The following is a 13,839-nucleotide window of genomic DNA, read 5'->3' as shown; positions in this document are numbered from 1 at the left end:
CGATTTAAATAAATTGTCAATTATTTGTTTAACATTGGTCCTCATTCTTAGAAACCAGAGGCCATCTGTTGGCCTGTTTGCAACACAGCTCATGGACCACGACTCTCCCAACACCAAACAACATGCTTTATGGGTTCAACAAGTAGATGTCCATGGGTGGTCCTGGGAGGTCCATGGAAGCCTAGCCCAGTCCCTGTCCACTTAAAAGGACAGGATACAACCCAAAACCACCCACTTCTCCTCAACATCTAGGGTAAAATCTTCTCTCAGGCAGAGGGAGCTCAGAGCTCTCTTCAAAGGCTGGTTGAGGTCTCTGGTGAAGGCAGAGCTGTAATATGGAGGAAGATGATTTTCTGGGGCCTTCTCTGTGTCTGGTGACTGCTCTTCAAGTTGATGGTCTCAGATGTCAGGTGGGGGACCATGGGGATAGTTGTGAATGCTCGTGACTGACAGCGCCTGAGTCTCCTTGTTCTCAGGCTCATTTCCCAGGTGCTGCTGCAAGATTAAGAGCAATGACAGGAGAGGGAATCACGGACCCCACACCTCACCACCACTGTCTATTGATTTTCCATGTAAACCATTGATTTCTGGTAGAAATGCATCCACCAACACCAGGAGAGTGGGTGCAGTGAGTTGGATCATAATTAATTATAACACATGCAACAGCCTGTCCCACAGGAGCCACATCCCAGAGTCCCATCCTGAATCCCATCCCAGAACAAGTGCTCCCTGTAGCTGAGCTCATTTCCCACCAAACAACTGGCCATGTCTTACTGCACAGGAGAAATGGGGAGGGGCCATCAGTGTGAGCCCAGACACACACCTCCCTGCAGGGACAGGGGAGGGGCTAGGCTAGGGGGTCGCTGAGGTCACCAGAAGATGTGAAGGTCACCAGAGTCCTCTCAGGTCAACAAGGGAACACTCAGGTCGCTAGGGGCTCCACAGGTAGCCAGGGAGCACTTGGATTAACAAGTGTAGTCAAGGGACTAGGGCCATTAGGAATAAGGACAGGGTAGGACCCAAGAACAAGTGCAGAAGTTGAATTGTCTTTCTTCTAGCTAGAAAAATACGCTCTTTGTTGGTCTTCATTTTTAAAGGTCATGATATTTTATTCATAATATATGTTAAAATCATTACATTTTATTTTGCATAATATGTAAACTAAAATATCCCTTAAATGATCTCTGGAAATAAACGATGAAAACTCTATATTATGAGGAAATAATAACTCATGAATATTTACATCTAACCTCCTAGATTTTGTGATAATTTATTGATATTTCCAAAACTAAAAGTTATGGGATTATAATATATGATTATAAATAAATGAATAAGTACAAAAATCTATAGGCATATGTAGCCTATTTAATAAAACTTTTTGTAAAATATTTCCATAATTAATATCTAAAATAAAATTTATTGATGGAAAAATAACAAAATATGTGATTACTCACAGTTGAAAATATATCAATAACTCTACATGAATTGATATTTAAAATTTCACTCCAAATGTACTCATTTTAATACACTATTCCTTAGTCAAAATCATTATCTTCCTGTGTTACATACCTGATTATATCACCCTGACATGCCATCTGCACTTCTCCATCTGCAAAGCTCTAGGAATGACCCCAGGATGAACAGAAGTTGTCTTCTCCCATGTCAGTCAAAGGACCAGATGTCTCTCTCCTCTTGTATCATAAGGTTTCTTCAGAATCTCAAAGCTGCTCACTATCCTTACCCAGCTCTTGTCCCAAACTCAGAACAAGATGCTTCATTTATAGCAGTTTGCTTCTCAGGACATTGTAGGATGGCATTTTCTGAAATTTTTTTACCCCACAAGAGGTAATAGCATGAACTGGTCAGGGTTTCCTGAGGGACAGAACCCATAGCACATTGGTTCCCATGACTGACTAGTCTGAGAAGTCCATGATTTACGGTCATAATGTGAACACCCAGGAAAGCCAGTAGAGTAATTTTCATCTGACTCTGCCCTAGTCTTTCATTGAAGAACCTGGGGATGTGCATGTGTAACTGTCTTCAAGGCAGGAGGACGTGGATGTTCCAGAACAAGCATGGAAGCAGGAAGAATGATGGAAGTCTTCATCCTTCTCCCAATTATCCTATTGAGAAACACTCAGGCATCCCTTTATTTTTTTAAGATTTTCTTTACTTATTCATGAGAGACACAGAGACAGAATCAGGGACATAGGCAGAGGGAGAAGTAGGCTCCATGCAGGGAGCCCGATGTGGGACTCAATCTTGGGACTCCAGAACAACCTGAAATGAAGGCAGATAATTAACCACTGAGCCACCCAGGTGTCCTGAAAATCTGTTGTTTAAAAAACCCCAGTCTTAATGTGAAATGGTGCAGCCACTCTGGAAAACTGTGTGGAGGTTCCTCAAAGAGTTACAAATAGACCTGTCCTATGACCCAGCAATTGCACTGTTGGAGATTTACCCCAAAGATATGGATGCAATGAAACGGCGGGACATCTGCACCCTGATGTTTCTAGCAGCAACGTCCACAATAGCCAAACTGTGGAAGGAGCCTCGGTGTCCATCAAAAGATAAATGGATAAAGAAGATGTGGTTTATGTATACAATGGAATATTACTCAGCCATTAGAAATGACAAATACCCACCATTTGCTTCAACGTGGATGGAACTGGAGGGTATTATGCTGATTGAAATAAGTCAATCGGAGAAGGACAAACATTATATGTCCTCATTCACTTGGGGAATATAAATAATAGTGAAAGAGAATAGAAGGGAAGGGAGAAGAAATGTGTAGGAAATATCAGAAAGGGAGACAGACCATGGAAGACTCCTAACTCTGGGAAACGAACAAGGGGTGGTGGAAGGGGAGAGGGCGGGGGGTGAGGGTGACTGGGTGATGGGCACTGAGGGGGGCACTTGGCAGGATGAGCACTGGGTGTTATTCTGTATGTTGGCCAATTGAACATCAATAAAAAATAAATTTATTATTAAAAAAATAAAAAATAGGGATCCCTGGGTGGCGCAGCGGTTTAGCGCCTGCCTTTGGCCCAGGGCGTGATCCTGGAGACCCAGGATCGAGTCCCACATTGGGCTCCCGGTGCATGGAGCCTGCTTCTCCCTCTGCCTGTGTCTCTGCCTCTCTCTCTCTCTCTCTCACTGTGTGCCTATCATAAATAAATAAAAATAAATAAAATAAAATGTTTAAAAAAATAAAAAATAAAAAACCCCAGTCTTTGTACAATGTACAATGTGTCTCTGATGACCCTGTGGGATTTGCGTGGTACCATGTCCTTACCAGTTTGTGTTATACTAACTGCTGTGAGGTGTGCGCCTCACCACTGGGAATTATGTTGGTCCCCCATGACACCAACCAAATACACATCTGTGTTGGTTACTCTCCCTCCATAGATGAGGGAGGTTTCCAATGATGAGCTCATTACTGGAAACCCTCAAACACCTACAGTAATTGTTTACCCTTTATCTATATGTTTATACACAATCATTATTCTAGAGGGTTTCTACGCCATCCTGGTGGCATGTCCTGGTGTTGACAGTGTCTCTCAGCTCTGCCATTCTATTGCATAGTTTACATGTGAACTCATTGGTAGTGAAGCTGTTTCAGGAAGTTAAGTCCACTCAGAAATGTGATTCCCCCTGATGGCAGGAAATAAATCTCCAGTGAGAACAACTCATTCCATATAGCAGAAGGAGAGAACCATCCTCAGAACCAGAAGAGGAAACATAGGACCCAGAAGTCTGTGCAAACAACCCTTTTCAGTTCCTAGTCATTCGCGTAACCAAAACCAAATCCTGGCATTAAATATCCACAATCCAAATGTTGTATTGTCCAACAGGTGGAAGGGGCAATTTCTACAAACTCAATAAACCAGGAATAAAATAATGATTTCAGGGAAATTTTTGGATATAAAATACCTATCTATTGACAAAAATATCACTTAAACTAGCATCAAAAATAAATATTTAGGATTAAATTTCAATAGTAGATAAGATATCATGCTAAAAATTACCTATTTTGATGAATGGCTTTTTTAAAAAAATAGAAATGCAAAGATAACACCACTCAATGATGAGAAATTCATATTTTCACAGTGACATCTGCACAATGTGATCTGCAAAGGTAATGCAATCTTGCTATTAACTCGTTAGAATCAAATTGTAGTCAAGTGCTGAAGATATAGTCAGAGGACATGCAAATAGGGCCCTCCCTCCACTGATTAAACCAACCCAGCCCAACCTTGCAGCTGGGAATGCAACCTCAGCCCCAGGATCCCCAGGTGGCCCCATTCAGGGATCAGGACAGAGCACAGGCAACTCACCATGGCATCTGTGCTCAGCTGGGTTTTTCTTGTCGCTATTGTAAAAGGTAATTCAAAGAGAACAAGGGACCTTGAGTATGTGAGTACAGGTGAGTGAGAGAAACAGGGGATGTGGGACAGTTTCCTGACCAGGATGTCTTGTATCTGCAGGTGTCCAGGGTGAGGTGCAGATGGTGGAGTCTGGGGGAGACCTGGTGAAGCCTGGGGGATCCCTGAGACTCTCCTGTGTGGTCTCTGGATTCACCTTCAGTAACTACGAAATGTACTGGGTCCACCAGGCTCCAGGGAAAGGGCTGGAGTGGGTCGCAAGGATTTATGAGAGTGGAAGTACCACATACTACGCAGAAGCTGTAAAGGGCCGATTCACCATCTCCAGAGACAACGCCAAGAACATGGTGTATCTGCAGATGAACAGCCTGAGAGCCTAGGACACGGCTGTGTATTACTGTGCGAGTGACACAGTGAGGGGACCTCAGTGTGAGCCCAGACACAAACCTCCCTGTAGAAGGGGATCAGGACCACCAGGGGGTGCACACTCCCCACCACTTCTGTCCTGAAGGCTCAGGAGCAGGTGCAGATGGAGTTTCTGGGCAGGTTTCTGGGGCTTCCTCCTCATGGAGGCTGTCAGGATCTGGGGCTTCCTCCTCATGGAGCAGGTTATCTAGGGAGTCTCTCTAGACACATGATTAAGTGCCTTCTTTTTTTTTTTTATTGGTGTTCAATTTACTAACATACAGAATAATACCCAGTGCCCGTCACCCATTCACTCCCACCCCCCGCCCTCCTCCCCTTCTACCACCCCTAGTTCGTTTCCCAGAGTTAGCAGTCTTCTTATAAACTTTCTAATTTATAACATTTGTTTGTATATAAACTATTGTTTACATGCACTAAAGACAAATTTGCTTACACTTTTTCTCTACTGCCCCTACACATCATTTAATGACACATATCTCAGTGCATCTCATCTTCTCCTTAAAGAGTTTCACCTTTCTACCCTGTTCATTATAGAACCCCCCTGCTCAACGTACAAGGTTGGTAGAAGCAGCATGAACCAAATGGACAAGAAGCTATAGAGCGATCAGGAATAGAAAGCAAGACAGAACTTCTTGAGGCATCACTGTAATGAACCAACCTACCAGCATTCATGCTAGTGATAACGTGGAAAAGCAGTGGAAACTCCCTAAGGTCGTTGTTAGGATGTGGAATCCGGAGATCACATGCACATGAACACACACACATGCAACACACAGAGACACACACACGCACACACGCACACACATGAGTATAAATCATCATCACATTTACCGTGTCTGTTGAGAGCAGGGCAGGCCTCGTAGCAAGTCATAAATGCTTGGATGGAATAAGGAAGGACACTGATTCAGGGAGTGTGTTGTAGGTCAGTGGTAGGGATGGGGTCCTTCTCCAGGAGGAGCTTGTGTGGAGTCAGTGTCCCTCCTGCATCAAAGGAGGGAGAACCTATGGGTTCTGGTTCCATGACCCATGTTTGTGGAGCAAGACAATAGGGAGGAATGGATGTCAAGGTTCTAGCAGGTACATTCAAAAGATGGTGTAAGGAATCATTCCACTAAACATGTATGAAAACTGGTAGAACATTGAGAGAAGTGGTTGTTCTAAGTATGAAAATGTCTGAATTAGGGGAAAGTGAGATGAATGTTTCTTCAAAGCCTTACACAATATAAAGTGATTATACAAATGGATCAAGGATAACCCAGTGTCTCAGGTGGAAGCTGTCCTCTCCCCCAAGGTCACCAGCTGGTTCTGAAGGTCACATGTGTGCTTTGTGCACAGAGAGCAGAAGCTTCTACTGGATCCATGAGGCTCCTCAGGGTGAGGAGCTGAATTGAAGGACCTTCCACCTCCAGGGAGTAACTCATGGATCCTTCGGGTGCTGACGTCAGCTCACTGTGCTCCAACCATCCCCAGGTTGGAACCTAATGCCCATGTGATGGGAGGAGGAGGAGAGGCCTTAGTGGAAGACTTGAGTAAGGAGGTGCAGCCTCATAATGGGATCATTGGGAGTTCCTGTGCTTCTTGGAGTTGACGTCTTTCTTCTTCCTGAGATTAGGGAACTTTTCTGCTATTAATCAAATAACTTTTATTTTCCTGCCTCTTCATCTAATGAGACTCCTATCATACGTATATTACTATGACATCGGAATTAATTGAGTTCCCTATGGCTCCCTTTGTTGTCTTTACCTTTGTTTCCTCTTCTTTTCAGTCATTATTTTCAATAATTTATCTTGTCTAAACTGGCTCTCTCTTCTGCTTCATCAACCGCATTTTTATAACCTTCACTGGGGATTAAATATTGGTTATAGCATTTTTAATGTTGTCTGACTTGATTTTACTTCATTCATCTAGAAGAATTGGAACTTCTGGCGATCCCTGGGTGGCTCAGTGGTTTAGCGCCTGCCTTTGGCCCGGGGTGTGTTCCTAGAGTCCTAGGATTGGGTCCCACTTCAGGCTTCCTGCGTGGAGCCTGCTTCTCCCTCTGCCTGTGTCTCTGCTTCTCTCTCTTTCTCTCTCTACCTTTCATGAATAAAAAATAAAATCTTAAAAAAAAAGACCTAGCCTATCTTTAAATTTAAAGATAGCATTATATGTTCTCATTCATTTGGGGAATATAAATAATAGTGAAAGGGAATATAAAGGAAGGGAGAAGAAATGTGTGGGAAATATCAGAAAGGGAGACAGAACATAAAGACTCCCAACTCTGGGAAACGAAGTAGGGGTGGTGGAAGGGGAGGAGGACAGGGGGTGGGGTGAATGGGTAATGGGCACTGAGGGGGAGCACTGGGTGTTATTTTGTATGTTGGCAAATTGAACACCAATAAAAAATAAATTTATTATAAAAATTTTTTTAAAAATTTAAAGATAGCAAAAATTAGAAGAATTGGAACATATATTGTCTTCTCTCCTTTTTTTCCAAGCCCACCTAGTATTCTTTAAATCAGTGTTTCAATTCTACTTTAGGTATGCTCGGATGGCTCAGCGTATCTGCCTTTGACACAGTGTGTGACCCTGGAGTCCTGGGGTTGAGTCTTGCTTCGGGTTCGCTGCATGGAGCCTGCTTCTCCCTCTGCCTGTGTCTCTCCTTCTCTATCTCTGAGTCACTCATGAATAAATAAATAAATCTTTAACAAAAAAATAAATTCCACTTTGGAGTATTTAATTGAATCTCTAAGCATTAAATTCCTGGACTATGAGATTGGCATGCTCTTCATTTTTTTTGCGGTAAATTTTTCTATCATTTCATTTTTCCTTTTTATTTTATTTCTGACAAAGTGAGTTAATTTGGGGAATAGCAGAGGAATCACAATTAGAGACATCAGAAACAATGAATACCTACTATTTGCTTTGACATGGATAGAACTGGACGGTATTATGCTGAGTGAAGCAAGTTAATTGGAGAAGGACTATAATCATATGGTTTCACTCAAATGGGGAATATAAGAAATAGTGAAAGGGATTATAGGGAAAAAAGAAAAAATGTGTGGGAAAAATCAGAGAGGAAGACAAAACACGAGAGACTTAACTCTGGGAATTGAACAAAGGTAATGGAAAGGCAGGTGGGCGGGTGGTTGGGGTGACTGGTTGACGGGTACTGAAGTGGGCACTTGACGGGATGAGCACTGGGTGTTATACTGTATGTTGGCAAATTGAACTCCACTAAAAAATATAGAAAAAAGTTCCCACATCTTCCAGGCTGGGCTTTCCTGTCCCAGAAGATTTGTCACTGGGCTTTAGCCAGGGAGGCCCTTGCAGTGCCCCTCCCCCACTTGATTCTTTTTTATTTCATTTTTTTCACCTTCCTACCTTGCTAGAAGCTAAAATCCTTCCCTCTATGATGTTCCAGCTGTTCTCTCCTTAAATCTAAGGTCAAATTTGTAGGTGTTCAGGATGGTTTGAAAGTTATCTAGGTAAGTTGGTGGGGCCAGGAGAGTGGAGGACCCCTACTCCTCCACCATCTTGACCCACTTCCCCATCTTGGCAGTTTTTTTTAAGCCTCCAAATTCTTCTCAGTGTTAGAAAATAGTTATGTTAAGTAGAAACAATGACTTTTTATCATCTGGAGGGAAAGACCTAGATGTCAGGGACTTGATTCAAGATTCCGGCTCACCTCTGACTACAATAAATATAGCTGGAGATGTGTAGCCAAGGAGTAGAAGGAGGGATGAAAGATGGGGATAAGTAGGAGACATCCTTCACCAGGAGGATCTGTGTGATCATGTGGAAGAGACTCTGATTGCATGTTGGAAAAACACAAAAGCGTGAGATGTCTACTCTGTCTCTGCAGGGGTGTTTAGAGCCAACAAGTTCTGCTGGGATCACCAGGGGACACGCACAACCACCAGGAGATCTCAGTAACCAGGGAGCTCAAGATCCAGAACAAGATGACGGTTGAGAGCTGGTCTCCTCTCCAGGGATTTCTGTGCCATGTTCTGAAAACATCTTCCAGACAGGGACAAGGTTAACATTTGTAAAATCTGTGGAAACACAGAAAAGTCCCCCACTTTTTGAAGACACCATCATAGTGCCAGTAAGCAAACTTGCCAAGGTCAAGCCACCAGTATCAAAATAACTGATATTGTTATGGCAATAAATGTGAGTGTCGAGGGCAGCCCGGGTGGCTCAGCGGTTTAGTGCCACCTTCAGCCCAGGGTGGGATCCTGAAGACGTGGGATCAAGTTCAAGTCCCATGTCGGGCTCCCTGCATAGAGCCTGCTTCGCCCTCTGCCTCTCTCTCTCTCTCTCTCATGAATAAATAAATAAAATCTTTTAAAAAATGTGAGTGTCGAAGTATAATGACCTTCATGACATAGACGAAGAAATGTCCTTAAAAAATAGAATCCTTTCTGTGGTCATATCTTCTGACATTAATTGCTTTAGTAATCGTTCCACTCTGTTATCTTTATGTAGAATTTCTATTCTTATGTACAGAGAGAGATCAGGTGTAAAGCCCTTAGCTTGTTGAAAACCACAGCATTTCTATCAGCTCTCTGAGTCTCTGTCAAGGCTTCTACTTGTCTCTGTGTTTCTGTGAAAGAACGATCTGGTCTACACACATCACTCAGTTGGGGCTTCTGGAAATTCAAGAAACCTTCAAATCTTATGTCCAATTCTGTCTTGGAAGTGGCTCAGGGAGCATCCAGGTGCTATGGTGGGGATCACAGGCCCAAACACTGTGTCACTCCAAACTGCTGTGTCTGTTTAGATCCTCACACAACCTCTCTGTGCTGCAGTGAATACTTACATACCTGTAAATGGTGCTAATTGTTTATGTATATACATTATGTTGCGTCCATATGTGGAAATATGGAAAATGATCAATGCTAAGTATTCAGACAGCAAATCAGGTATTGAGAAAAAACAATTTACTGACAGATATCCTGTCTTCAAAACTCTTCCAGGATCCTACATAAGATCTGAGTGCCTCTTGAGGTTGCTTCCTCAAAAATTTCCTGTATACTCAGAATACATGCAAATATGGCCCTCCCTCCACTGATTAAACCTGCCTAGCCCTGACCTTGCCGCTGGGATAGAAACTCCAGCCTCAGAATCCCGAGGTGACCCCATTCAGGGATCAGGACAGAGCACAGACAACTCACCATGGAGTCTGTGCTTGGCTGGGTTTTCCTTGTCACTATTTTAAAAGGTAATTCATGGAGAACCAGGGACCTTGAGTATGTGAGTGGAGATGAGTGAGAGAAAGAGATGTTGGGGGACAGTTTTCTGACCAGGATGTCTTGTGTCTGCAGGTGTCCAGGGTGAGGAGCAACTGGTGGAGTTTGGAGGACACATGGTGAATCCTGGGGGTTCCCTGGGTCTCTCCTGTCAGGCGTCTGGATTCACCTTCAGTAGCTATGGCATGAGCTGGGTCTGCCAGGCTCAAAAGAAGGGGCTGCAGTGGGTCGGACATATTAGCTATGATGGAAGTAGCACATACTACACAGACACTGTGAGGGACAGATTCACCATCTCCAGAGACAACACCAAGAACATGCTGTATCTGCAGATGAACAGCCTGAGAGCCGAGGACACAGCCGTGTATTACTGCATGAGGAACACAGTGAGTTGACATCAGTGTGAGCCCAGACACAAACCTCCCTGTAGAAAGGGATCAGGACCACCAGGGGGTGTGCACTCCTCACCACTTCTGAGTCAAAGGCTCAAGAGCAGGTGCAGATGTAGGTTCTGGGCAGGTTTCCTGTCAGGCTCTGAGCTTGCTTTCCATGGAACAGTTTCCTCTAGGAAACCTCTCTTGGCACAGAATTCTGTGTTTATGAATTTAGTCACTAATTTTGTAACTTTTTTGTTAAAAAATCCTTCTATGCATAAAAGATAAATTTGATTAGATTTGCTAACTGTCCCAAAAATATCAGTAATTAGAAATCTCTGTGTACATCAAATTATCCTTATAAGCCTCACAGCTATGTGCACTGTGTATGACAGAACCACCGAGATCCTTATACAGGTTGGTAGAAGCAGCATAAACTGCCTGCTGGACTTGAAGGAACAGAGTCATCAACAGTCTAAAGCAAGAGTGTAAAAATCCCTGGAGGGGTCACTGTCTTAAACCATCTTCCCAGGATCAATGTTATTGACCACCTGGGAAAGCAGAGGAACCCCCACCTGCACATGGTGTGAATGTGAATTCTGAAGATAACACAAATGCACACACAGAGACACACATACACACACGGGAGAGTATTAAACCTTTATCACCCTCACCATCATCAGTTGAGAGTAGGCCAGGCCTCTCAGCAAGCCATAGATGCTTGGATGGAGGCAGGCAAGGACACAGGATCAGGGTGTGTGTTGTGAGTCAGTGGTGGGAACGGGGTCCCTCTCCATGAGGGTCTGGTGTGGAGTTAGTGTCTCCCATGCAACAAAGGAGGGTGAACCTTTGGGTTCTTGTTTTATTTCCCAAGGTTGTAGAACAGGAAATGAGGGATGCATGAATGTCAAAAATTTAGCACGTAGATTCAAAGATATGGCGTAAGGAATAATTCGACTAAACAAGTATGAAAAGTGGAAGAACAAAACAAGAAATATCCATTCTAAGTAGAAAAAGGTCTGAATCATGGATAATGAGAATGATCCATGGAAGCAGCAGAAAATTTAAAATGATAGTAGAAATAAAGCAAGGTTTTACCAAGAGTCTCAGGTAGAAACAGTCCTCTACCCAAGGTCACCAGCTGGTTCTGAAGGTCGTGTGTGCACTGCGTATACTCAGATAACAAAAGATTCTAATGGATCCATGGGGATCCTCAGGGTGAGGAGCTGGATTGGAGGACCTTCCACCTGCAGGGAATAACTCATTGAGCCTTCAGGTGCTGATATCAGCTCACTGAATAGCTTCTGCTTCTGTTTACTCTCTTATCATCTACTGGAACTCCATTAATACAAATGTTGTTATGATTTCATAAGTCACTGAGTTCCCCACGTCTACTTTTGTTGTCTTTACCTTTGTTTTCTCCTGTTTTCAGTTGGTATTTTCTGTAATTTCTTACTATCTATACTACATCATTGCTCTGCTTCATCCTACTTCCATTGTATGGCATGCACGTGGGATAGTGTCTTGGTTATAGAAATTTTAACTTGGCCTGATTTGAGTTTATTCATTTATCTCTGCATTAAGCAAATATCTATCTATTGTCTTCTATCCAATTTCCAAGTTCTTCTACTATTATTCAATCATTGCTTTAAATCCTGTTTATATACATATCTTACAGATATGTAAATCTAAAATCCTGGTTTGAGACATTTTCATCCTGTATAATCTGCTAGGATCGATTTGTTTCATCATTTACCTTTTTATGATAAATTCTTAAAAAAGGAAGATCCTTGGTTCTCTTTAGTCTTCCACTTGAAAGAATGTGGACTACAAAATAAATTTAAAAATAAAATAAAAATAAAAAACTAAAAGTATTTATGAAAATTAGAGAGGAAAATTAAGAACAAATTAATAATGATAAATAAAGAAGGATTTATTGGAATATAAATAGAAAATAGGAATAAATAATGAAGAATGAAAGTAGAAAGGAAGCTAAGAACTAACTCCCCTATAACTGACACCTCACAACACTCTCTGATGACCAGACTTGCTGACCTGGAACTGCTGGTGCTGATCCCCTGGGGAGGGGCTGCCGTGCTCACTCTCAGAAGTCCTGCCCTAGTGGGCATCCTCTTCTACCGGGTAGGGGGCAGGGCTCAGAGTGAGCAGCTCTGGGCTCCAATGGATGGCCCTCTTCTCCCTGATGCACTGAAGGGGGGGTTGAAAATGGTCCCCTCTCTCTAGCCTGGGGTAGAATATTCACAACCCCCACTCTTCAGAGGGCCCTCACATGAGAGCCATCAACTCTTCTGTCTTCAGTTTCCATCTGAACCCCAATTTCACCCTGTCTGTGTCTGAACTGGTTTATCTCAGGCACATGAATGAGCCTCCATATATCAACATGAGGGACTCCTGTCGTGTGAACCTGGGCTGGTCCTCCGAGGGAGGGTCTCACAGTCTTTAAATTCTGCTGGGATAGAGGTAACAGGATCACACCTCCATTCCATTTCTGACGAAACAGAGAACAGTGAGACAGGCAAAGTGGCAGCACAGTAGGGGTCATCACTTCATTCCACCCCATTAATTTAGCTAGATAACTGTCAAACCACCTGGAACACCTATGAATTCAACCACAGATGTCAGGAATAAATGAATGGATCTCTACAAATAAAATGTGACCGCTTTTCCGCAGTAGGAATATACAGAGAGAAATGGAGGGGATATGTGGAGAGACAAATGGTGACACAAGAGCCTTCGTAAGCACATTACAGGAAAGTCATACAGTCTGGACCTCAAAACCTGGATCTTTAGAAATATGCTTCTGTGAGTGCAGTCCCTCCCTGAAAGCTGTTCTTGAGTGAAGCAGGCAATATCACAGATGGGACAGTGGGGTTGAATCTTTCTGGAGGCACAGAAAGATCAGGCTGTCTGAACCACAAGAGCTTCTACACATTGGAACAGGGAAATGAGTTTATGTAACAACCCCAGGAGGAGGTTCAGCTTGTTTGAACTAAACAGTGAACCAAGGCCTGATTGGGTGACAGCTCTCCATGTTAGATCCCTGCAGAAGTTGGGAATGCAACAACCCTCCACCTTCCTCTGGGAGAGGCAGAGAAGTGGTACACTAGACTGGATGAGTACTCTCCATGCCAGGGCCCTACAACAGAGGGAAAAGAGACCACCCTATGCTTCCTCCAGGATGTGGGGAGCAGGTGCATGAATGACTAGGTGAAAGGTCTCCTTGCCAGGGCTCTACATTGTTCACAAATGAACCTCATTCCATATGAACCCAGGAGGACCTGAGTGGGCAGGCCCGATAGGAGTCCGTAGAGTTTGGCACACAGTGCGATGCCTTATCTGCAGGGCTGGAGATTGGAGCACAATCATTTTTATTTTCTTCCTCTAAGGAGGCAAGGAAATCCT

The 13,839-nt window shown here is 43.3% G+C and overlaps 2 gene segments (V, D, J or C); both read left to right on the top strand.

Moving 5' to 3' along the window:
• Positions 1-4,247: 4,247 nt before the first annotated feature.
• Positions 4,248-4,791, top strand: LOC112657237 (immunoglobulin heavy variable 3-48-like). The segment is given in 2 exon segments: positions 4,248-4,384; positions 4,488-4,791. Coding segments are annotated over 2 exon segments (324 nt in total).
• A 5,089-nt stretch (positions 4,792-9,880) lies between these two features.
• On the top strand, positions 9,881-10,437 carry LOC125755514 (immunoglobulin heavy variable 3-23-like). The segment is given in 2 exon segments: positions 9,881-10,014; positions 10,118-10,437. Coding segments are annotated over 2 exon segments (366 nt in total).
• Positions 10,438-13,839: the final 3,402 nt, after the last annotated feature.

Source organism: Canis lupus, chromosome 8, assembly GCF_003254725.2.
Source record: "Canis lupus dingo isolate Sandy chromosome 8, ASM325472v2, whole genome shotgun sequence".
Classification (NCBI taxonomy): domain Eukaryota; kingdom Metazoa; phylum Chordata; class Mammalia; order Carnivora; family Canidae; genus Canis; species Canis lupus.
Note: the sequence above shows the minus strand (reverse complement) of the source record. Positions and strands in the feature narration are given on the sequence as shown.